We start from the raw sequence: 27,608 nt of genomic DNA on the forward strand, positions 1-27,608 counted from the left end.
TTTCTGAGTCACAAGGCCATTGAAAAAAAACATCTCCCATACCCTTTTTACACCAAACTTGGCCAGAGGCCAAGGCCAGTCTTGACTACATCCCTTAAAAAACAAAGTAAAAGTGAAAATCAAACTCACAAAAACTTGAAATGTAAATTTATTATTGAATACAAATACATTCAAAAGAGAGGAAATGGGCTTTTCAAGGTGAGTAGCTTATTCAAGCAAGATAGGCTAGAGGAGTGTAATGTACACATTTAAGAGTTGCTGTCTATAAGAGCACCAAAGATAAAACAAGAAAGAAGAGTACTGGATACACTCATTATTTCATTCATGTGGCAATGAATTAATGATGGATAGCATTCAAGTAGATATTGTATTTTAAACAATCAATGTACATTATTCAATCAATATTCAAGCTCATGGAGTACTCAATATAACAAAGAAGACATAATTTGCAAGTATATATCTGTTTTCACTTTGGCATGCATAAACTAATTTAAAAAGATAGTACCATCGTGCACTTTGGTTTAAATTTGTATTTTTGTAAATTGTATATAATTCCTAGTTAATTTCATTTTCAAACAAAATCAATTTGAAATCTCTCATTAGAAAATAAAAGGCAAAAAGAAGCTGCTGAAAACTGCTTATCTAATAAAAGAGAGCCAATGGAGTAAATTAGAAAGTCAAAAAGGGGCCTAAGCTTTCGATCCTAGCAGAATCTTCGTCGGAGGCAAAATGACAATCATATAAAGTGGAACAACCATAATATAGACCACAAACAGCTTGTTTGTGGTCTATATTATGGTTGTTCCACTTTATATGATTGTCATTTTGCCTCCGACGAAGATTCTGCTAGGATCGAAAGCTTAGGCCCCTTTTTGACTTTCTAGAAAATAAAAGGTATGACCTTCACATAAGAGCTTGCACTTTTACCTCAAATCATGTGATGAATCAATGCAAGAGAAATTTTCAATTGAAAAAAACATGCATAATATATATTTTCTTCTTTTTGCTTTTAAAACAGTGCAAAGTTTATAAAAAGATTTAAACTTTCATTGCTTTGTTTGCAATGTCCAATTTATAAAGAGCAATGTCACATAGAATGAATCAGGTGTAATTACTTTACAAATATACCTCGTCTATTAATCATACATACAAGGATATAGTAATGAAATCTATCAGATAAATTCCAATGCTCAATACTCTGTACCTCTACAAATTGATAGATATATCATCTTACGAGCAAATATCAAACTAAATTTGATTTGATCATCACTACGAAAGAGGGGTAGATAAAAAGCAATATTTACATCTGTATTTACAATAGAATAAAAGGTCACCCTTCATTATGTCATAATACTGTACTTGGATAGTACCATTACAGGAGACATCAACATGACTATAATTCTTCTATCATACTCAAAATGTATCTATATATGACTACTCAACACCCTTACTTAGGCAAAGTGAATGAAACCCTTCATGAGAAATGCATCTAGCAAGCTAACTGCAACCTACTAATATCTTGCCAAAGGACAGCGGCTAGGCATTAAACTGTTGATTTTTTTTTCAATTCACTAATAGGTGTGGTATTTAGCACACCAGGTTTCTGTAACATATAGACATACAATTAATTTACAATCAATTATAATGTATTGTACACAGTTAGCCAGGAAACTAAAATTGTGCTTAATTGTGAAATTAAGATACTCTATCCCTAATGTTACATGACATTGAACAAGTCTATTAATTTTATAGAAACATAACCATTTATTTCTTTATTTCAAGAAAAGGACAGAATGGCCACATTTGATTGTTTTCTAAACTGCAAATAGCCATCACACACAGATTTACAATATTTTAATCAATTTATAAAAAATAAGGAATGCAGTAACTATTTTCAAAACCTCATGGTTACAAAGGATTTCACATTCAATTTATATGATATATGAATCTTTTCCTGTGACCATCATCCAATATCAATACAATGAAGCTAATCTGGAATTCTGGAAACAAAATACAAATGCAAGCAAACAATTATAAAGCAATTCATGTTTTTGGATCTTACAAAATGAGAGTAAAATTATGAAGGAAAAGGGTACTGGTAACATCTAGTCAGTACCAACACTTTTTTTTTCATGATAATAAGCAAAAATACCTGGCTGTCTCTAGTCTTTTAAAGTCAGATAATAATGGGAGCAGACATAGCCCTCGATCTGTGCCAGTAATGATAGAGAGAAATATTCATTTTCCTAGGCAATCATACAGGAAGAAACAAGGCACTGCACCAAAATAATGTGCTAATCTTATTTGTTGCAATGACCTTCAACCCTGGTATAAATAATTGAAATTAAATCAACAACAACACAGAACAGGAAAAACATTTATTAATGAGGTGAATATAACATTTGCTAGGTGTAATCCTCTACAGAATTGAAAGAATCAGATTAAACAGTGTTTAAACTTTGACAAAGTTGCAGTATATTATCATGACAATCTTACCTTCTTGTTGTTTTGAGATGTACAAGTATGATATAGAGCCATATATTTTATTTGTTTGAATGTGAAAAAAGTAATGAAAAAAAAAATGAAAGTACCTAATTGTTTTTTCTTTCTGAAATTGTGTTTAACTGTTCGAGCAACACCTTAGATCATCATTCATTGGAGGGACTTGACAAAGTTTTGAACGTTAGGTAATTTGATTTGATTTCAAATGTGTGGAAATTTGCTGCTGCTGATGTTAATAGCACTTATTTCCAGAACTCAAAATTATCATCAACATCTGCCACATCACACATGATTCAAGCGTAGCTAATACTTGTATCGACTTCAAGATCCACACTGATAGGTTCATTCCCAAGATCTGGACCTTGGTCCTTCCTCCTAGCTGAGTAACTGGCCTGAAGCATTGATGGAAGGGTGCGAACTGGATTAACAAAGTTATCACTATTAGCTACCTGGGAGAGTACATCAAGATCTTCAAGCTGACAGGCATCAGTCACCCGGAATTCACCATCAAATTCAGAATTATTCTTGAACCATCGAAAAGATCTAAGAAAGTGAAGAAAAGGACAAAAGAATAGATTTAGTAGTCATAATTTTTGATAGACCCATATCCTCAAAATGTTACATTATGTAAAAATGGAATTATTTATCTCCTAATTGAAAAACTGGAAGCTTGATACTTAAAATACCTTTTGAACTTGAGGAATAATCATACAAAAAGTTACAAAAGAGATTAGCTTTGTTCTTTTTGTCTATATCACAGACTAATTAAACAGCCTACCATCTCCACTATACTTTATAATGACTTTATAGAAAATTCAATGAATAAGAGTCAATGTAAACACGCATCTTAAATGACAATATACTATAATCTAAATCTACTTTGCATGCTTATCTTTCAAACATATCATATTTTCATAGAAAATAATTGATCTGATGACTAACTTCAGCATGAAACAGTATACTAAAATACACCATACAAAGATAATAATGATCCACTTGACTTACCCCATGATATTACTGCTTTTTTTTCTTTTCATATATGTGAAGAAAGCTAGGACAAATATGACTGCTATGATGACTGTAACAGTGACTCCAACAATCACAGCTGGGGCTGGCCACAACAGCAAATTAAAAAGGGAAGAATTTGGATTTACACAGGAAATTCAATTACATGGAAAGACAAGGTGATAGTCAATAGCTACAAGCAGACTTGGCAGAGCTGTCCAATACATGTCAATAAGTCTTCAATCACAGTTGTTTAAAACACCTAATAATAACTTGACCTTAATTTGTGACACATATTTCTACAGGTAACTTAAATCAGGAACACTTTGGTAAGAAACACAGAAAACTATCTAGAATTAGCAATTTTCTACGTACAAATATGTCTTTTAAGGCTTGAAAAATGAACTTTAAGGCAACTTCTTTTACTTTAATTTAAATCTGATTTGAACTTATTTGATTATCAAGAATCTGTCAACATCTTTTTTATTATTCATATCACCATGCCATGAACAAATCAAACAATCAGGAATGATTCATATTAATCTATTACTTGCTTATAACTTTGAGCTGCCATAAATGTATGTAAAGATTGATTTTGCATATTAACAAAATCAAGAGATAAACACACCTGGGTGGTGGAGAATAGCCATGTTTTTTCCCTTAACTTTGCAGTCCATATAGCAGTCTCTATCTACTTGGTACCTGACACCATAGATCTCCAAGCTTTCAGTCTTCTTCACAAATCTAGTGTAGGCATCAAAGAGATCTGATGCCTGGTCAGTAGTTAATCCTGCAAGACTGGCTTGGTATATAACACTTCCGTTCAAAAGTTTGTCATCTGGATATGAATTTAAATAAACTGTTCCAATTCAAATTATAATATGGAAACATGTAGTTCAAAATCATATTCATCTCAATCTTTTCAAGGTTACAGTGGTATTTTGTTTGGATACTTGTGAACCTTAATTATGATCAAATTATAAAAGTTGTAGAATACAAAACAATAGAAGGCCAGGCATCTATTTTTGTTACATTCATTCTAATATAAATTAATTCAGAACATTCAATGCAAGATATTATTTTTCACTAAACCATACAAAATCTCATCATTTATCTATTACATTATAAATAGCATACTTTTGTTTGTTTGAAAATATTCTAAGATTGGACACTTGCTATACTTGATAAGCACTATTTCCACATCATTTCATTCTATATCATTTCAATTGTCAAATATGGAGAATCTATTTCCTAAATAAATGTCATCTTCCTGCTTCAATGGGGGTATTTCCTCTTCTCTGAATCAAGTACACACATTGTAATTAATATCACTGTAAAATGAAACATGCAGAGTAGATATTACAAATGATATTGTTTCAAATGGCATTTGTCTTCCTATCCTGTTATGCAATAGAGATTGAGGCCATACCTTTTAGGTAATTTGAATTGAACCTGCACTTGCATTCTTCCTTGACACCTCTGACTACAGCATCCCTGACTGAAGCCTTCCAGAGTAACCTTCCCTGCCACTGATCAAAGTCGGCATCCTCTAATCGTAGCTGTATCGTCTGTCCATACTCTACCTTGGGGCATGTATTATCACTACCTGGTGTTGGACTGGAAAGCATGAATGCACTAGTGGTTCTTATATCACAGCAGGAACATCGTGAGATTGTTTCCTCTCCAGGAAGGTAGCTAAGACAAGACAAAGAGTTTGTAGATCAAAGTCAAATTCAAGAAATCACAAGAACATCAAGGTAAGTCTTTCAAATTAAGGTGATTACTATCATATCATCATTGCAAGTTCTGACATAATAGACAAGACAAATAATCACACAGAGGCATATGTTATAGTCTTTGAGAAAAGACACATCTAATGGCAGAATATACTTTGCTTATTTTGTTAATTTATATGGTTTACTGATGGTTGGTCTAATATCACTTGGTCTAATCATCAGATGGGCTAACAACATTTGGGCTAAACCCAATTAGTCCCATTCTCTTTTGGTCTAATGACCACTTGGTCTAATAGCCAATTACTCTAATGTCCACTTGGTCTAATAGACAATTGGTCTAATGATCACTTGGTCTAATAGCCAATTGGTCTAATGACCACTTGTTTAATAGCCAATTGGTCTAATGCCCCGTTGGTCTAATCGTCACTTGGTCTAATTTACATATGGTCTAATTGCCATTTCATCTAATGTATTTTATTGTCACTAATTGGTCTAATTGATTTGGTCTAATAACAGTTCGTTCCATAGTCGGTTTCTAATACTAGTTGGTCTAATACCAGTTGATCTAATCCTCACTTGGTCCATTATTTATGTGGTCTAATGAGCAGTTGGTCTAAAATGCAGTTGGTCTAATGTGCAGTTGGTCTAATTTCCATTTCGGCTAATCTCCACTTGGTCTAATTTCCACTTTGTCTAATTTCCAGATAGTCTAACATTCATTTCGTCTACATGCCACTTGGTCTAATTTGTAAAGTTTGGTGACTCGTTTTCATTTTTCTGGTGAAATTATTTAAGTTACTTTCTGCGCGCCGGCTTCGAATCTTCACACACGCACCCCTCGATATTGGAGTACAGTCTGAGTGACTGGACGTATATTTCCATTCCCAAATTTTGAAATTTTTTGAATTTTCAAAAAAGCCTTTGGGGCTGAAAAAAAATATTTGGGGATTAAAAAAAATTTGGGTATTTTTTGCTTATTTAAGGAGATTTTTTAGGTTTTGGTGAAAAACAATAAAATATGCAAATTTTCTGTAAAATAACACTAATATACGATCATAGAGGTGGAAAAAATAAGTTTTTATTTATCCACCTCTATGTATACGATCTACTGTAGATAGTTAACGGCTGGCTTAACCCAATCAGGGTTCCCAGCTTTTTAAGAAAACAAAAATCCCTGATTTTTCTCTGAAGTTTAAAAATTCCCTGAAAATTATTCAAACCCATTTTCAGGTTCCCATGTTTTCTAAGTTGTTGCGGTGAATAACATGTATTATTATCTTTAAAGTCAAGTCCACCCCAGAAAATGTTGATATAAACTTAGAGAAAAATCTAACAAGCAAATCACTGAAAATTTCTTCAAAATCTGATGTAAAATAAGAAAGTTATGAAATTTTAAAGTTTTTCTCAAAACAGTTATATGCACAACTCAGTAATATGCGAATGAGAGAGTCAATGATGTCAATCACTCACTATTTCTTTTGTTTTTGATTGTTTGAATTGTACAATATTTCAATATTTACATAATTGACAGTAAAGTAATACTTAACTGAACCACATAATGTTAAAGAATGTTACTACCACATGTTCAGGGAGGAATAAAACTTGATTTCAAAGGGGAGAAAGTCAGAATACTACATATTTCATATAATAGAATAGAATACAATACAATAGTGAGTAGGTGACATCATCAGTTTCCTCATTTGCATATACCAACCAGGATGAGCCTATAACTGCTGGGTGAAATTAAGCAAAATTTCAAAATGTAATAACTTTCTTATTTTACATCTGATTTTGATGAAATTTTCAGTGTTATGCTTGATGGATTTTTCTCTTTTTATTCAAATCATCTTTTTGTTGGAGTGGACTTGTCCTTTACTTGTACTGTAGTTAAAGAGGCTGCACTAAAAAACCACCATAACCTGTCATTTAATGGATGTTGTTTTGATATGCAACAAAATATAACAGAGTCTGACTATCGTGCTTTCGACTTTTAGGCCGATCAAAATTCTCTGATTTTGCCCTTATTTCAGGCATTTCCCCTGATTTGAATAATTTTAAAAATCAAACTCCCTGATTTTTTCCGACTGGAAATTTTTTTTTCCTGATTTCCCTAAAGGGCTGGGAACACTGTCAATCCATTTCAGGGAGGAGGCAAAGAAGTAGAATAAAAAAACAGAATGAGAAGATAAGACGAATGACTACTGTGGTTATAACTGATAAAGGTCTGCAAGCATAGACTATACTATGTTATTACATGTGATCACTTCTATGAAGAAGGTAAGAATGAGTCATGGCTGCTACCAAGATGGTCGCAGTGATGTTCCTCCCTTTCATACGGTAAAAAAAATTGTAATTTGAATAATGATTCCAGTAAAAAATAAGGCTAATGACCAATTTTTAGCTCGTGTGAAACCAAACCTGAACATGAATAAAATCACAAATGCTAATCACTATCACGAAATCAAATTCTACTCCAGAGGTGAATTTCACTTAAGTTTCTCTAAAATCACAGTTTTCGAGTGTGCGTGTGAAAGGTTCGATGATTCTAAAGATGAATTGCAATCATCATTACAATGATTCAAGATTCACGTGTCGCAGCTAACCCAATAAACCTGTATAGTGATCAAACTATCCGCCCTTTCACAAGGTAAAAAAATTTGTAATTTGAATTACCGGTATGATTCCAGTGAAAAATAAGTCCAATGACAAATTTTTAGCACGTGTGAAACCAAACTAGAATCACGAACGCTAATCACAATCACAAATTCAAACTCTACTCCAGAGGTGAATTCCAGTTAAGTTTCATACAAATTACGGTACAAATTTTACGTGTAAAAGGCTTGACCTCCAAAACATCTTTTGGGGGCGGAGCTTACGTGTCATTTCAGGCACTTCCGTAGATAATACAATTGTCATGCACTCATTGTACTGATGCAGTGCTATGATTGTCAAGTCACCGAGGACACACACCACCTTTGCTTGGGAATTCGAATTCGAATCACAGTTTTCGAGTGAACTTGTGAAAGGTCCGATGATTCTGAAGACGAATTGCAATCATCAATACAATGATGATTCAAGATTCACGTGTGAGAAGGCCCAGAATCTAACTGGTCTATTATTTGCCTCCAAACTAACTATTGAAATAACTTAACAAAATATTCAAAACACAATTACATGATCTAATGGCTTTGTAACATTTGGAATCCCCCAAACTGCATACTATTTGCTCATTTTCCGTCAAGTTCAAGTATCGTCTGTAATGGTACATAACAATGATTATAAAAGAGGCATAAACATTTTTACCAGATACGTAACCACACATTCAATTACATTATATTTTTGTTCCTTTCTTCATAATGAAATTCTGATGAAACCTCGCCATTCGACCATTATAAGCTACAAAGTCCCCAACTTATTGTTAACCCAATACTTAGTATCTGTAAATGTGCATGCGATGATGTAATGATTATGAGACTTTTGAGTATGATATAATTTTCATCATCTATACAGTGCGTATCAAAAAGAAGTTTACACTTTGAAAAAGCCCTGGGAATTAAAAAATATACAACATGTGGGTAATTTTTTCACATATATTCTTGGGTTTGGCTCTCATCTATCCAATGAAAGTAGAAGTTATGACAGAATGTTACACTTGAGTAAGCACTGTCCATTTTTGTAAAGCTCGCAGAAATCTGTTTGCGCAGAAATGCTCGTTTTCAAGCTATGTCAAAAATCAAACTTACCCTGCGAAACATTTCTCATACATTTCCCTTGCACTTTTAACGGATTGACATAAAACGATTGACATAAAACGGATCATACATTCAAGCATTTTGTAACAATTTTGCCACCCAAATTGAACTTTCAACACTTAGTAAGCACAACCCTTACCCTTTTTGTGCCAGCTGGATCTGAGGACATAACTGAATCTGAACAAAAGTTAATTGCAGACATATCCAGCATTTTTCGCTATGTTTTTATCATTTAAAGTGGGTTTACATTTCATTTTTAATGTAATACTTGTTTCTCCACACTTGACAATGATTAACAAAATAAAAATCAAGCCTAAGCCATTTCATGTAAATCGCAGCTCAGTGTAAGGCAAATATCGTCACGATGGCCTCGGTGTGTGGGGTAGTGAATGGGGCTCAATGCACTCTCTGAAGTGTTTTGGGCAAGGAAACAAGTTTAAAAAGGTAAAAGATTGTGCCCACCAGCCTTACCCCAGCTCTACCCCTCCGGATCATGGCGACATGTATTAACTGATTCATGGTGTATTTATCTATTCATTACCATATTTCTTAATTCTAGATCAAATAAAAATTATACAAAGTGACGATTATCCCAACTGAGCATTAGACCAATTGGATATTAGACCAATTGGATATTAGACCAATTGGATATTAGACCAAGTGTTCATTAGACCAATTGGATATTGGACTAAGTGGTCATTAGACCAAACAGTCATTAGATCATTTGAAAATTAGGCAAAATGAAAATTAGACCAAGTGGAAATTAGCCGAAGTGGAAATTAGACCAAGTGGTGTTAGACCAACTGGAAATTCAACTAAATGGTTTCAGCCCAACTGCTCATTAGACGAATTGGATATTAGACCAAGTGGGAATTAGACGAATTGGATAATACACCAAGTGAGAATTAGCCCGACTCGTTATCAGCCCAAATGGAAATTACACAAATTGGATATTAGACCAAGTGGGAATTAGACGAATTGGATATTAGACCAAGTGGTCATTAGACCAAGTGGTCATTAGACCAATTGGATATTAGACTAAGTGGTCATTAGACCAAACAGTCATTAGACCATATGAAAATTAGGCAAAATGAAAATTAGATCAAGTGGAAATTAGACCAAGTGGTGTTAGACCAACTGGAAATTCAACTAAATGGTTTTAGCCCAACTGCTCATTAGACGAATTGGATATTAGACCAAGTGGGATGAATTGGATAATAGACCAAGTGAGAATTAGCCCAACTGGTTAGTAGCCCAAACGGAAATTAGACAAATTGTATATTAGACCAAGTGGGAATTAGACAAATTGGATATTAGACGAACAGGTTGTAGACGAAATGGGTTTAGATTGTGAAGTTGGATGAACTGATAAGTAGACCAAGTGGTATTAGACCATGCGATAATTCACCATTTATACATAAAGTTTTATGGTAACTCTTCATTACAAAGTTTCATATCATAAATTGGCATCCGTAAAGTATAAATGTTATTTATAACCTGTGAAGGCTGTTTAGATCAGTAGTGCAAACTATAAGAGGATATCCTTAACTACAATAGTATCAGATTAAATTAATGAAAAGAGATTAACTGTACCATTACAATCTAAACTGTGCAGGTCATGATTAATCTGGAGAAAACCGAATGTATCTGAACTAAAAATCATGAATAAACAACTCCTTGGATAACCATGTTAAATGTATACTTGTAAAGAAAAGTGACAATTCAACGTTTTCCATTCACAAAAATAAAATTTATTAACAGATGAAATATGCATATGGGGTATAAAAGTTAACATCCCCAAAATATGTAATATCTTTAATTAAAATAAAATAACTTGAGGGGTGTTTGAGATGAAGCAATACTTGAGTGAAGAGTTTATGAAGTTTCAGTCTCACCTTGATTCTTCCTCAATGACTTTCCCATCTGATGTAAGCTCACTCAATGCCTTGCTCTCAGGTCTATTATGTCCTCTGTAAACCAAAACATCCACTATCCTGGCCATTGGAACCATAGATCCCACTCTGAAATCCACAGGTTTACCTCTACAGAGAGCTACAGCGCCCCCTACTGTCTTCAAAACTCCATCAGTTACAGAAGGAAGTGTAACCTTTGGTAGCGGTACCAGACTATCAGTTCCGATGACCAAGAAACCTTTTTCATCCAGTGACTGTCCAGACAAGTCGACCACGTAAGACACCTTAGCAGAATCATCATCTTCCATCACAATCAACACTGAATATCTGTCAAGAGTGATATTTGCTGGTCCTTTCAGCTCAATGAATTCCTTGCCACCGGTCAATGGATCAAATGGGTTAATCTCATTGATAATTACTACATCAGGACTTGGAGTAACTGGAGGATTTGATGAACAGAAGTTTGGTTGCTTAGGTGATGGTTGTAGTAATTTGTAAGCAGATGAAAGCAGAGGTTGACAGCATTTGCAGCGGCTTATGCTCTCTGATCCTTGGTAGAAGTTACTACCGACTGTTACCTGAGCTTGACCTAAAAGGGATAAACGCAATGGATATCTAGTTAAACATTCAGTTTCTACAACAAGAATATCTTATGAGAATTTTTGATTCAACCCAGGCCTGTGGTGAAAATTAGAAATAAACTATTTGCTCAGTATCAATTCCATTATAATAATTTATAAAATAAGCCCTTGACCAATTTCATGTTTATAAAAAAAAAGAAAAAGGGCTATTCAGGCCTCACATGATTTGCATTCGATGCTTTAGAACCTATATGTCAAATTTCTCTAATAATATTGATGTCAAGCAAATTGTAGAAAATAACCTATTCAAGTAAAATATACTGATCATATAACCTTGTAAGAGCTGTCTTATCAATGTCATGCTTTGACGATTCATATCTCCATATACCAGAGCATCAAGAAGACCTAATGATGTAGCAGGCATCCCTGCTTTATAATCATGGTGATCTCCTCTATAGAGAGCAATAGCATTGGCTCCATTCCTTAAGAAGCTCTGACCCAGATCACCAACGAGCATGTCACCGTTTAATGAGAGCTGAGATGTGACTATTAGAAGGTATCCATTCCTTTGGATAAAATCAAAAGAAAATAAGAGAATTAGCAATCTTATCAATGGAAAAAAATGTAATTGTTTAGTAATTAATTTCCTCTAGATTTTTTTTATGTACATAAACAATACATGGATATAACATTCTAAGATCATGTAGGAGTTGATAAAGTTCTTGAGTTTGAGGATGTACTAGGCCAACATTGTTCCGATATCTTCAGTAGATATGAATGTACTACTAATGATCATATGAACAATACTAAGAATAACACTTAAACAGGTTCAAGTACGTGGTTAATAATGAGTGCATATGCAAGTCACATGTTTAGTCTTCAAATATCAAGGACATCGTTGGATTTGAAGAAACTTTCAACTGCTATTTCATATTACAGACTCGTTAAAAAAACTTATTCTCAATTTTACAATTTGTAATGGTAGTGGCATTGCAGGTTTTCACAATGTAATTCATAAGACGCTACTTGTCCCACATTGTAAATGTCCCCGAGTATGCTGCATCAGTACTAACACATTCGCACAGGTGCATTTTTTGTAAATTATCATATTTACCAAATAAAGCAAATCTAATGAGAAGTACGTTAGATTGTGCACACTAAGGGGACAGTCAAAGCACCTATATTGGCTTAAATTTAACCCAGCTACCATTAAGTCTTATAAGCTTTCAACTTTGAAATGCAACTTTCAATAAAGACGTTACCTCCTCATTCATTATTCACAGAGCAAACTAAATGAAGGCCAGTCTCACTAAGTACATACCTGAATATTTCAATATCAAATAATAATTACTGCCAAAGTCTCCTTAACACATTTTTTATCCAATTAAATAGAAGAGTTTAAATGAATATATACTGACTCATCAGTCTTCTGTCCTTGTAAGGGAATGGTCTTATATGCCCTTCCTCCATTGATCCCTGTGAAGAGTACCAAGACTAAGGAATCCAATGGTGTTGACCCTTGACCTCCATCATAAAGTTCAATGAACTCTTGTGATCCACCATCTTGATCTTCCAAGCAAACTTCATTTATAACCACATCAGGAGTAGTGCAGTTGTTGATTTGCTCTGAAAAGTTAACATGGGCAAAAATTGGGCTAGTATTCTTTGCAAAGACAGTAAGTCATATTTTCTGTCTTCATTGTTTGTCTAAATAAAAATGTTTCATCCTAGAATTTATATATTTTATTACACTTGGGCTTTAACACACAAAGTATTGATGGTTGATTATCTTAGCAGCCCTTAAAGAGCACAAATGTGGTAAAATATTCACATTTGATATGATTTTAACATAAATATATACATAAGGACCTTATCTCATAAAGATAAACCTAAATTACATATCAGAGATGTATCATTGCAACAAACCTGGTGTAGGCATTGTTGATATAAATGCAGACATGGAAATCGTCCGGTTTGATAGGCACCTTGAAGCAGCACTCCCTGTCTCCATCATGACCTGGAGCTGACCAGGAGCTAGAGACGTCATAAGGGAGCTATCAGCTACCAAGGATGATCCATATATGACAGCATCCTGGATGTTCTCTAGGATAAGGATGGATCCTCTAGGTATGTCCTCTGGGGATGCTCTGTACAGGACTACAGCATCTGATCCTTCCTGTAGGATGTCATCAGGGATGACTATATCAGGTAGAGGTGTCACACTGGTTGTACCAATTAACAGGAAACCATCAGAGTTAGTGCTATAAATACAAGCAGATTTCATGTAATTGTTATGATAAACACTTAACGAATTAAAGAGTTAAACGATAAATAAATTATTGATAAGATAAAACAAGCATTACAAAAATAAACCTTCCCCAATTCAAATATTTACAATTATCAATGACTCAATGAAATAACAGATAATGGAAATGTGAATACTATGAATGAGAGAAAATAAGATATTTTGTACCAAGTAATAACCTCCTAGTGAATTCATATGAAACATTGTAACACAAAAATATTTGCACAACTGAAGTTAAATAATAATTCAATTTTTTTTTTGCAAACTGCACTTTGATACTTTCTGGATAAACACACATTGTGGTCATTTCAACACTGAGCACACTGATAAAGAGCAATTAACTCCAATATACTTCCAATGCATATACCTTACATGTATGTAAACACACAAACATGGTGACAGATTATCACTGTGTCACTACGAGTTATTAAGTAACATTTGTACTTCATTGAAAATGCAGCATTGAAAGAATTATTTGAGCTTGATCATCTTGCAAATTAACAACCAATACACCAAACACTCCTACACATTTAGACACACATATGCCTCTCACTTTTAAACTAAGATGTTTTACTCACAATCTATTAGACAGATCTAATTCATAATATGACCGATCTTCATTGCTGCCATCATAGAATACAAGTAAGAATCCATTCAGTAATATATGACCCACTCCATGGTCATATAGTTCAATGTACTTTCCATGATGATCTACTGTATCTCCAGCAGCATATACTTCATTGATAATAAGAGCTGGGGAAGAAAAACATTGCATACAAAAATTTAGATTTCGTATTTAGATAAAGAGTACACATACAAAGCAGATATAATATAAATTACAATTTTCTTTTAAAAATGAGTAAAGCTACTGAACAATAAAACAATGTTAGTACTGATGTTGATGATGATGAAAATAAGCACCACACAATTATTATAAAATCATATATTATCACTATTATTGTAACAGCATTATCAATAATAAAATCCCAATCAACACAGGCAAATCTTAATAATAACTTTTATAAATTTGGATTTGAAATTAATCATCCAGAGTAAATAAACTGAATCCTCTATACTTATGCTTTACTTATATTTCGATTTACATATTTTACTCTGACTACAAATTATATTGTAACATCCCCTTTCTGAACTATATTTCTATAGTTTACTAGATACTAGTAGATGGCACATTATAAATTCTGCTTTTCTTATCATTCTCAGGATACTTGTGATTTGTGCTGTCATTACATGACATCACTTGTCCATTCCAAAAGTTTATCTTCAAAAGCTTAGTTCTCTGACTAAAACTGAACAGACATGATAGCCAACATAAATTTTACAACATTCTCAAAATAGATTTGATATGTATACAGACAGTACATACTGCTATCAAAGTCTACGAATGCAGTGCAGTTGTTGGCTCCACCCATGGTTGGGACAGTGACGGCATAAACTGTTGGGTCACGTTTCTGAGTTCCATGACAACGACTCAAACTTTCATCATACTGTAAGTGAGTTCGGTCTTCTTTGATTGTGAAGTATCCTGGAGGCAAAACAAAACAGAGGAACATGACAGAAGAAATAGAAATTACAAAATGCGAAAATAATTTAAAATTACATAAAATATGATGCTGAGAGTAAAGTTGATCCTGTGCTTTTTTGTTTTAATGGTCAACTATTAAGAAACACATGAAAAATTGTTGAGGTGCTCATACAAACTGTCTGCACCACAATATATTTTTTTTGAGAGAATGTAATAGATATTACCTCTATTTGGAAATAGTTTCTAATTTGAACATAATTAATTATGTATCATAATGACAAAGAACCTTTAACATGCATATCTGTCAAATATTGAAACACTTAGATATATATTTCTTTTCAAATCATACTCTATTTTTTCTTCAATGCAGTTTTTAAAGTCACTATAATTCATTTTCATTTTCTTCCACTTCCCATGTACCTTCCATTCATTACTTACATATGAAATGCAGAGAATGGTATGCATCTCTTTAATATAATATTCTTTGCAACTGTTCAGTTTACACAATCTATCAAGTCATTCAGAATATTTTCAAGACATCATTCTAAATTGTTTCACATACATTTACAACTAGTTCTAAACAGTCAGAGAAAGAGAAAATGAGTTATTTTCATACCTGGCACCAAAACATCAACAAGTCTTCTACCTTCCTTATTATTAGTAGAATATACCACAGCATCTATCAGACCAGCTGATGTCACACTTGTACCAAATGGAAATGCACCAACATGAGCTCGGTAAATGGCGATAGCATCAGGCCCATTTTGAAGGAAGCCTCTAGTAGCAGTATGAACCAGCAAGTCAGCATCTAACAAAGTTTGAGATTAATAAGTATGAAAAATTATAATATTGTAAAAATTAGATTAGAAAAGAATACATGGTAAAGAAGAAAGCGAAAGAGTTTATATGGTTTAATCTACAGGTGGCAGCATGAAATTATTAAAAGTACAGTGTAAATTTGTGGAAAAAATTATACAACATCTTAGCAAATATCAAAAATGAAATTATTAAAAGCCATCAATCTCACGGCTGAAAATACATGCAAATACATAAGAAAACTATTTCACTAAATACATTTCCAAGAAAATATTGAGCTCTCATTTCAATCTGATGCATGAAAAAGATGAAAACAAAAAATCATCAACCTAATGATAAAATATTGGGATAGGACAAAGCAGTTTTTTATTCACCATATAATTCAAGAAAATAAACCTATAACATTAACAATACTTCTCAGCATCTAATAAACGACTTTGATTCTAAATGTATTTCCAGGTACACATAAACATATTACTATTTTCTGCAAACGGATGACTAAATAATAATTGTAAACACAAACATATATTCTTACTATTGCCCATGAGATGTGAGCCAATTACAAAGAAGCCATGAGAATTAGTTTGATATCCATCAAGTCCCAGAGCTAGATACGACCTGCCAATATTACTAGCTCCATTATACAGCACCAGGGTAGTGTAATTCAGTGAAACGTTGCCCCGCCCTCCATCATAAAGTTCAATGAACTCTAATCCATCCATGCCGGGTAGATCAACGTTGATCTCATTAATGATGATATCAGTAATGAAAGATGGACAGAGATTAAGACCATCGGGAGAAGGGTTGCACAAAATGAATGGTGACATCATGAAACGGTCCAGGGAGAAGCATCGACAAAGAGATGAGGAACCTCCTAACATGTCTGATGGTAGCTACATCATTTAAGATATATAAAACAGATTAATAATTGTTTTGCAATTTTAAAGCATTAGAATTATAATTTGTAAGTATTGAATAATACCATCTCTAAATCATTAACTTCAATAACTATAGGAGTATGAAGTTTAACAACTTATAAAATGGAAAAGAATAATGCCTGTTATCACCATCATTGTCAGAACAATGTTTAGTACTTATTATTAAGCAAGAAAGTTCAATTCCATATAAGGTGTTATAATCTTTAAATCATTCTTAACCACAAAAATAATGAATCATTCGGCTTTTAAATTGTACAAAATTTGACTTTCTCATGTTTGGTTTATTTAAACACAACATATTCTAAAGCTACATATCCAAGATCAATTGTATGTCTTACAGGCAGTGAATTAGGTGTGAGAGTTTGACTTGATCTTGTAGATGATCCATTGGTCCAATTACTGTACACAATAGAATCCATTAACCCCTCTGTTACTAGTTCAGATCCAATGACTAAAGTTACATTTCCTTGTGCCCTGTACAAGGAAATTGCTCCATAGTTTGTCTTCATGAATCCTGTTTTAAAAATGGAATAACAATTTTGAAGTTTACATTCATGAATCATGGCTACAGATATATATCAAGGATGGAATGTTAGTCAGGTTTCATCACTGTTTAGAATCAACAGGCTTTCCCACATATCTTTCCTGTATCTTTTGAAAAGAAATACAAGCATACATTCAATCATCTCTCTTTTAGAATCTGAAGTCATCTTGCAATTATTGAGGATGCAATATATGGTATGACACATTTAAACTGGTTAACTCCTGCAAAATCTCATTCCCAAAAACATAACACAAGTAAATTAATTAAAATACTTACCATCATTGAGTATATAATGAGGGTTTGGATCTACCACTGCTTCTCCCATGACAAGATAACCAGCTTGATTGGTTTGATATCCAGTAAGAGGGATGGTCAGATAGGCAATATCACCTTCACCATAAAGCACTACCACAAAGTCATCTAAAATATTTAAAAAAAAAATCATATTTGAAATATACCAATCACAATCAATACTGATAAACCTTCTTAACACAAATATCATATATATATTTTTTGTGATCCATCAATTCTAAGTACTAGTAGTTCTTAAGCAATAACATGAGAATATGTCACGTTTAAAATACAGAGAGATACAACAGAAATAACTGTTGTTGCCTAATTACATAAAATTACATATCAGTAGTATGTCAGATTAGATACTTACCCAGAAGAGTGAAGCCATTTCCTAGATCCCATATTTCAATAAATTGCTTGCCTTCTATCAGACTCATTTCATTGATGACTAACACAATATCCTCTGAAGCAGGGCATTTATTGACAGCCTTAGGAGACACATTAGCTTTCTCATAAACAATATTTCCACTGGAGTTTCTACATCTGTTGATAGACATATCCATGTTTCCTGTTGTATTCTCAAAGGAATATTCTACTTTCTGGATGAGGTATTGGTTGTTAGGAATGGTTCCCTCCATATACATAAACTTCTTGCCCTGGTAGATGGCTATAGCATCAGGTCCATCAAGTACCCAGCCTACTGGCTGACGGAACCGTGGGACATCAGGGCGAGGGACTGAAAGGCTTCTATAGCCAATCAGCAAGAGGCCGTTCACATCTGTCTGGTATCCGTTGAGAGTGAGGGACCGGTGTACTGTCCCATTTTCCCCATTGATGCTCACCTGAAGTAAAAGGAAAGTGAACCATAAATGTTCCAGCAAAATTTAATTCATCACAATGCATGTTTAGACAATGCCACATAATCAATAAATGTAGGCCTAAATAATTTAGGTGTTATACATTTAGGACAAAATCAAATTTTTCATCTCGCACATTTGTTTATTGACAGTGCAAATGTGCAATTAAAAAGGGAACAAAATTTTCAAACATATGGGGAATATCAAATGATCTCCTGCATAGCTATTTTCATAGATAAAAGACAAAATGAGACCATTCTGATCAGAACTTCAAAAATAGTGATAAAATTCCTTATTTCAAACTAAACACATTTCTCTCACTTTCTACTCATATTCAAGAAAGATATTTCCAATGGGGACTTCCCTCTATTGAGAATAAGTATCAAATGAGACTAGGAAGTTATTACTGATTATGAAAAAAGTGAAAGTATCACATTCTTCTTACCAAAGATACATTATTGATGGGGAAATGTGGTATTCCAAGACTGGAAAGCTCTACATACTCCCCTAATTCTATAATGGGACTGTCTGTATTGATCTCATTAATCACAATAGGTATCTTCGGGCAGGAGTTTGCCATTGCTGGTGTAGGGGTGGAGGTTGCAAAGGCTAGTTGTTGTTTTGGTTTGGGTGAGTAACAGCGCTGTATAGAATTTAAACCTGAAGAGCAATATATGGAAAGGAAAACAGATAAATGTAAAAGTTAACATCAAGATCAGAAATGATTACAGTCATTTTCGGGTCTATTACATGGAGATATACCACAAACTTTTCTATTATCTATTTAACAAAAAAAAGGAAATTCTCATCTTAACCTATTGGAGACTGATATGCAGGATGAAATCTATGGAAAACATGTGTTATAGCACAATAGCATTAATAGTTTGAGCCGAGTATGCAGAAAATCTATGGAAAACATGTGTTATAGCACAATAGCATTAATAGTTTGAGCCGAGTATGCAGAAAATCTATGGAAAGCATGTGTTATAGCACAATAGCATTAACAGTTTTAGCTGAGTATGCAAAACTTAATAACTGCAACTGCAAGAATGATTTCATATATCTTCTGAATTGAATTGATTTTATAAAATTGTCATAAATTCATGAGTTTGTACATTATCATTATTCTTTCCCTGAAAACTTAAGCAATCACAAAACTGTACAAGATCATTTGTCAACTAATTTTGTTTAACAAATGATGAACTTTTTTTTAATACTAAGGATGTTACTGCTATTTTACCAGCAATAGTGAATGTTGACTTACCAGCCAACACCTGATTGTTCATTATAATAAGAGGTTGAGAAATGTCCAAAGACCCGAGTAATGAGAAATCATCTGTACCATTCCTTCCAAACGTCACAGCATCTAGAACCTTTTCTAATGTAACTGAAACCAGTTGAACATGGCCTGCATCACTCTGAGAAGAAAAGATAAACCATGATGAAAGCAATACAAACTTACCAGCCAACACCTGATTGTTCATTGTAAGAGGTTGCAGGACTTGCAGGACTTGTTCAAAAGAACATTGTATCCATTGATGTTTACAATTTAAAGTTTCAAATTTATTTTGGTTGATTTTAGACCCAAGTTGAAGATCCAATAATCAGGGGTGTGAGTGGTCACAAATAAAAAGATCTGACAAAAGCTGAAACTTGTAGAAAAAGTCTGAAGTTGAAAGAGCTCCCATACTTTTTGTACAGAGGAAAGCCAAAAATAAGCTGAAATTAAGCTGAAAATCAAAACGAAAAAAATCTGAACGCTCACACCCCTGAATAATGATGAGCCATATTTCCTGGGCACAATGGTGGGCAAGTCCCAAGAGAATATCAATAAAATTAAAAACTAGATGAATTCCTCACTGCGTTGTCAAAAATTTAGGCCTCTAGCATTGACTGATGTGAAATATATTGAACACCTCACTTCTAAAATTATAAACTTTCATGATTTCACTAGGTCCTATAAATTCATAAACCAAGTATACTTTTGCTTTATTTATTAGATAGAGGTTATTTATTCATACAAACCATGTCCTCTATGACCTAGACCTTATGAACCTTAAATGGCATATCACCAATAAACCTGATGAATTCAATATAATGCTCTCACTAAGTAAATCAAAATGCTCTTCATGGCTACTATAAAATATATCTTACTTGTATCATAAGAGGTGATGTGTGGTAAAATGTTAGCTCCTCTGTACTATTAGAACCATTGATGACAATGATTGGTAGAACACTGGGAGATGGAGACTCAATGATGAAATATCCCTCAGAATTGGTTTTGAAGTCATCCAGGCTAAACCTAAGGTAATAGCTACTTTTACAATGAAGGGAATAACAAGGAAAAGGTTCATTTCTGGGGATTTAGTTTAAGCTATTTCTCATATATACAACAGAAGTTCATATAGCAAAAGTAAAAGTCAATATAATGATGATACACATATTCAACTTCATACTAGAATATATGTCAAAGATGGTCCCATAAGTAGTAGAGGAATCAGCTAAAATCATACTGGTAATTTTAAAGGATGGTTAATAATAATACCGGAGTATAATTTTTAAGTGCACAACACCTGGTGTAGTTTTCTCTGCATTTTATAATTATAAATCAACAAAATATAAATATAAATTACATAAATATAACATTTGGTTTTCATTGTTTAAAAACCTCATATCTCAATGTTTCCAACTAATAGTCGAAGCTGTTTCATTGTATTATCACTTAGTTAGTATTTGGTGTAAAAGCTTCATGGGTACTGGGAGACACAACCCCATTAACGGGTAACTGAAATCTTCATGGTGAAATATTATTCTAAAGGGTATACAGAATAAAATTGAAGATCAATGTACTACCAAGATTTAACAATGGATTTCTTTAACCAAGTTTTCTATCAAATGAGTATCTCTATTCATAATAGTATCTTATATCATACCCCCACAATTCCAAGCCCCATCTCACCTTTCACCTTTGGAGTTTACAGTGTACCAATCAACCAGGATATTGAACAGATCAACTCCTCCTAGTCCACCATCATAGATTTCTATGAAGCCACCACCCGATGTGTCATTGTCAAACTTGACTTCACTGATCCTAAGCTGTTTATGATACATCCTGATGGTTTCTGTGAATGTCCTGTTGTCTATGAAGCAGTCAATGTTAATAGCACCAGGGCTCACCGGAGCGAGACCAAAGGAAGAATGGTTGCGCTGAAGACAGCAGTAGCATCTGCTGATGGACTGGTCTACTGATGACGATGCGGTTGATGGAAGTTCATTGAGATGATGTTGATTTGGCATTAACAAGTGAAGGAGGTTTAGATCTGGCCTGTCATCTAATGAAGATGAGAACTTACCAATTAGTATATTGAGGAATTACATATTTCAGAGATAACTGATGAAAGAGAACAAATATACAACTTTCAATTATAAAACGGATAAAACTAATTTAGATCAATCAAGAATATACCTTACTAATATGTTATAAAGAAGAGATACACTGATCTGCTACATGAATGCATGTAGGATGTACCATATCTACTTAATATAAAAGGTGAAAAGGGCAATGATGCAACAATGAACTTTAAAAAAAAAGAAATACAATCAGATAATTTGGCAAAATAGATCCAGCAGTGCCAGAGTACTTTAGGGCACATCAAAGATTGGTGGTCCAAACTAATGTGGATTCATAATAGCTAGCCACAGCATTCATTTGTGTACTCAGAATGTTCCAGTGCCACAGAGAAGATATACGTATGTAAGTGAAGAAGATTGACATTAAAAATAACTGAAATTTTACTTACCTGTTCCATACACCACAGCATCTACCAGATTAAGGTCAGATGCCTGTCTGCCTCTGTAGTACTTGGCAGGACCAACATGGATCGCCACAGCATCAGGTCCCTCCTCTAAAAAAGAGCCATCTATCATATCTGCAACATAATCTACATTGGTCCTTTCACTTGGTCCTATCACAAAAAATCCTGCTTCATCTGTGGAGTATCCAGTCAAATCCATGACCCTGAAGGCACTGTTGCTTGTGTCGTCATAAAGCGCTACCACCAGACCATCCAAAGCCTGTGACCCTAAACCGCCATCATATATCTCTATAAACTGGTTGGTCCCATTTGCAAGGACATTGATTTCATTGATTACAATAGGAGGTGGTGTACAAAGGTTGATTGCCTTCGGAGTCACATCACCTAAAGAAAAGCTTTTATGCATAAAACGATCCCATCCTTTACACCGACTCCATGATTGGTTTGTGGTACTTACTGAAACTGGCTCCTGACCCGGTGTAAGGATATCTATCAGATCTTGATCCTGAGGGAATGTTACCTCACCAAACAAAACAACATCAAGGAGAGCATTCTTTGAAACAGGAGAACCAGCTACAAGTATGTTGGAAAGCTCAGAAAGGTGTATGGCAATGGCATTGCAACCTACCAACTGAGGTAGGTTTGGAATCACATAATCTGGAGCAGGTTCCATATCTGCACTTCCAATCAGGAATAAGCCATTCTCATTAGTGAAATGTCCATTTAGTGACAGAGGATCTCCAAATACTGCAAGACTTCTTCCACTGTACAGAGCAATGAGTATGTTGTCCAAAGCCACGTTTCCAAGCCCACCATCAAATAGTTCAACAAAGGGTTGAGACTGGTCAACTTTAAATTCGTTTATTACAATATATGGCAATGCTTCAGGATTGATTGGAGGAAAACTAGGAAGAGCCTGTGTTGGAATGCTGGGCTCTAATCTTGTGCAATCATTTACTCTGCCAGGGGTGAGATGTGCTAGACTAAATTGTGATGCATCCAAGCGATCATATCCAGAACATCGACTGATTGACTCATCTTCTGAGATAAAGCCAGAATCTTCATGGATCGTCATCTGTCCAGGTGTGAGAACATCTAATAATTCTTGGTCATACCTTCCTCTCTTATCGTACACAACTGCATCAACAAGCGATGAATTTGTGACATTGCTGCCAGCTGATAAGTGACTATTGTTTCCATTGTACAAAGCAACAGCAGCTACACCATTTTGCAATATGTTCACATCAAGAGCATGTCCTATCACTTTTTGAGGTCTTGGTACTACATTTTCTGAACCAATAAGAAAATATCCTAAAGGTTCGATGGAAAGATTTGCCAGGGCAAGGACACCATACATTCTATCAGTTGTGCCACTGTATAACACTAGGGTGTATTCATCCAGTGATACTGAAACATTAGCTTTGTTATACAGCTCTACATACTCTGTGGTATCTTCTCCTCGATTGAGAGCATTCAGTTCATTTATGATAATTGGTGAAGGAACTATTCTATTCTTACAGTCATTCTTCTCTTTAGGTGTAATGAGAGCAAACAAGAACTCAGTATCATTGCCATCTAAACATCTATTAATTGATAAGTTCACCTGCTGAAGATAAAGCTGATCTTGGATGATAACCTTGGCAATGTTTAAGTTCTCTAGCAAAACTGAATCATTAGAAGATGCCGAAGTTGAAAAGACAAGAGCATCTTCCAGATACCCTGTTGTTGGTTCCATTCCAATTTGAATGGTTCCAGCCTCTCCATCATACAATGCAATAGCTCCAATATATCCATCTCCATGGGCAGCATCTGTCCACTCCAAATCAACATCTGAAAAAAGATCACTTGAACCAACAGTATAATATCCTCCTGTTGGTAATACAACTTCTGGAAGTCTTTTCACTGCGATCCCAGAGGATGAATTGAATATTACCAGGGAAAAGTTTGATATTGAAAAGTTACTGGTGCCATCATTGTAGAGTTCAACATACAAACTGTTGTTTGATTTATGGCTCAGCCATACTTCATTGATGACAATATCACAATAACATGCAGATGCACTGGTCAGGAGTAGGATCAAGAAGGTATACATGATGTAGCTCATGGAGATTTCTCAAAATTATCATCAAGGAATATTGTCAGATATCAATCCAGCTGAGGAAGAAAAAAAATGTGACGAGAATTATGAATCTGTGCTCTTGACTTGAGTTACAGACAAAAAAGTAGTTTAAAAAACAAACAACAAAAGGAGGTATCCATTTCATTTTCAATTATGAAATGGATGGTATCTAATGACAATTACCGTTATATAGAAAATATGATGTGAAATTTCAACTCAACATCTACACAATGTGCACTCTTTCATGTCATTTTTATATGTTAAGGCATTAAAAATGTGTATTTTCTTTTACATATGGGGTGTATGTACAGACCAAGTAGTTTTAAAAGTCCAGTAGAATTAAAGGTTTCTTCTTGATGCCTTATCACCCCAAAAAAAATACCAATCTTACATTTGTGACAAGTCATGTTTTGGAGAATCAAAATTGATCAGTATTTTTTCTACAATTGCCACCTCTCAAAATATTTAAAATGTTTTCGTTTTTTCCTGCATTACAACTCAAACATGGAATGGGGTGAAAATTTCAGGATAGATTTCTGCTACAGGCCAAATCTCTATATATTTCAGATAAACTCGTTAAAAAAACCCTTAATTTAAACGAGGAGATGGAATGAATCTGATTAATGGAGAAAATAACATTTTTATCAGGAGAAAAGTTATGTAACCTATTATGTATAGAAGCTAAAGGAAATAAAAACATTATTAAGAAGACTTAAATGACATATTGAAATGTTGTAAATATTTTTTACAATCTTCTTACCAAATTCCATTTTGTGAGATATACATGTAAGATATTTTTTCTTCAAACAGCCATATCACTTAATAATATTACTATCTCTCCTTTTGCACAAATTATTTCATTCTCTAGGATACCTGCATCTTTGATATCTAGCTATTTTCATGTGTATATTAATCTGTTGCATATTACTAACACTGCAAATATATGAGCCTTTTAAGTAATGCATACCCAGAATAGTGTTCATCATTAAAAAAACACAAGTGGAGCACCTCTGGCAGTCTCGCCTGCGTTACGCGATTTATAGCAGCAGTGGTGACTCTGAAAACTACTATAAAATTCACGTACAACAATTAAAAAGCTTAAAACAACATTTACAATGTACATCCTACAAAGTAAACAGTGCAAAATTGAGAGGTTTCCTTCTCGCTGTGTCTTTGAAGGTCATACATTATACAGTCATAGACCAACATTTCCCAAATAACAATCGCTCATCGAGTGGAGAAATAAAAAAAATGTACCATCTATGGTCTACTGTTATGTTGCTAAACATTTTTCATAAGAAAAATCAATACAACAATATAGGCCTACTGGTAGGAGTAGAAAAAAATATCAAATCATGGCCAATGCATTTTAATTATCCAAACATTAACTACCAGTATATATCTGACCTATCAAAACAAAAATCAAAGCAGACTTAAACAAATCTATAAGATATATTTATGATTCTCTCCTTGTTGAAACTGACCTTCTAGTTTTCCCTCCCCCCATGATTTTAATAAAAGAAGAAAGTGCACCCCTCCCCCACACTTCCCAAGTCCCCACTTCTTTGTCAACCTAGCATCTTGGGTTCACACCAAGCAACATCTGCAAAATTACAAAAGGATCTTATTTCATTTAGCTGTAATAAAATAGTGTGAGAGCCTAATCAACATTTACGATGCCCATTATATATGCCTCAAAGGGAGAATAAGAGTTTTCCAAGTCATTTGATACTGCCCATGGCCACAACAGACATAAAATTGTAAGCCCGTGTTGCTGTTGGAACCAACCACTGCATGGTTTTTATAAGTGAAAATCCCTGAAAACCCATTCATCTAAAACTGGACTTTGTATGATCATCAATTCAACAAAATTATCATTCATTGTAGACTAATAAATACTACTCGTTTAAATGGGAATGCAGATCATGCAACGTTATTAACGTTATTCTGGCTACATCGTGTAAGCTAGTACAGTAGTAGAGAGAAGAGAAACGCCTCCTTACAGCTGTTATACAACCGAGGCATTCACATGATTAAGAATTAAAAATTCACACTGCCAAGAAAGAAAAGTTAGGACTAGGAGTAGACTAGTAGTGGTGTCTTGCGAAGTTGGACGACAATTATAATAAAGATTGAAAAACTACTGACCGTTAAAGTAATATGGCTCCTCAAACAATGATGCTCGAAACAATGCTTGCATTCCTCAATCAAACAAACGCAGCTACATGTAGATTGCTTTCATCGCCAAGCAAGATCTTGACGATGATGTTAAATTACACACAGAAATTCCGCAACATGTCTGGTATGGGGGTCAGGGACGTCCATCCAGGAGAGAAATCGAAACACAACTGCTGCTAGCGATGAACGCAGTCACATGCACGGGACCGGTGATGATGATGATGTAGTCAGTGCTCGCTATAAAACCGATGCGATTGTACTTGCTGCTGATCTGATTTTACTATTTATTACTCTTCCTTTGACAAGAATCATATCAGTTCACGTTTGAATTTAATTGCGTTTAAAACTGCCGCTCGGCTCAACTTAATCAATTACTTTCATATGAAATATCTCGATTATATTCGTACAGATGTATTTGACGGGGAACTGGCAGAGGGGAGGAGTTAATCTAGGTGGGTGTGGTCGTACCGTCGTATGGTGCACCCTATAGAGCCGCGCCCCCCAACAGCTCCGTAATTTTCCAAGTCCATTTGGTACAGTCACTCGCTTTAATGGTATTACATAAGTCTTAAGCCTATAAACTGTTAAAAACAAATTGTAGCCAAAGTGGAAATCAGGTGATGGTTGGACTCAACGAATGGAGTGGGTTTAATAGCCACCATGGTTAGACGATCATCAAAGAATTATCTGACTGAATATTATTATTTCAG

General features: G+C 34.2%; 1 protein-coding gene across 2 annotated transcripts; it reads right to left on the reverse strand.

The window, feature by feature from the left end:
* Window positions 1–1,011: 1,011 nt before the first annotated feature.
* LOC129265136 (uncharacterized) lies at window positions 1,012–27,067 on the reverse strand. 2 transcript variants are annotated; one of them, XM_054903128.2, is made up of 21 exons: window positions 26,869–27,067; window positions 22,587–24,755; window positions 21,746–22,118; window positions 20,941–21,100; window positions 20,051–20,204; window positions 19,232–19,446; window positions 18,300–18,771; window positions 17,912–18,055; window positions 17,430–17,605; window positions 16,689–17,046; window positions 15,954–16,145; window positions 15,179–15,337; window positions 14,373–14,547; window positions 13,416–13,750; window positions 12,908–13,115; window positions 11,823–12,055; window positions 10,891–11,497; window positions 4,937–5,202; window positions 4,136–4,345; window positions 3,508–3,613; window positions 1,012–3,045 (listed from the first exon to the last, which is right to left on the reverse strand). In XM_054903128.2, exons 2-21 carry the CDS (start codon window positions 24,703–24,705, stop codon window positions 2,796–2,798), a joined length of 6,912 nt encoding a protein of 2,303 aa, XP_054759103.2. In that variant the 5' UTR covers window positions 24,706–24,755; window positions 26,869–27,067; the 3' UTR covers window positions 1,012–2,795. The 2 variants fall into 2 exon arrangements, with proteins under 2 accessions (XP_054759103.2, XP_063957762.1); XM_064101692.1 differs by having other exon boundaries at window positions 4,136–4,366; window positions 26,869–26,951.
* Window positions 27,068–27,608: the final 541 nt, after the last annotated feature.

This window comes from Lytechinus pictus, chromosome 7, assembly GCF_037042905.1.
Source record: "Lytechinus pictus isolate F3 Inbred chromosome 7, Lp3.0, whole genome shotgun sequence".
In the NCBI taxonomy this organism is placed as follows: Eukaryota; Metazoa; Echinodermata; class Echinoidea; order Temnopleuroida; family Toxopneustidae; genus Lytechinus; species Lytechinus pictus.

Bases quoted from the DNA above. Each gene is read 5' to 3' on its own strand.
- LOC129265136 (XM_064101692.1), bottom strand. From the start codon at position 24,705: ATGAGCTACATCATGTATACCTTCTTGATCCTACTCCTGACCAGTGCA. The intron at 17,047-17,429 runs GTAAGACATACA...TAAATGATGTAG, and splicing joins TCACACCTAATTCACTGCCT to CTACCATCAGACATGTTAGG. The intron at 16,146-16,688 runs GTAAGAATATAT...AAACTTTGTTAG, and splicing joins CTCACATCTCATGGGCAATA to ATGCTGACTTGCTGGTTCAT.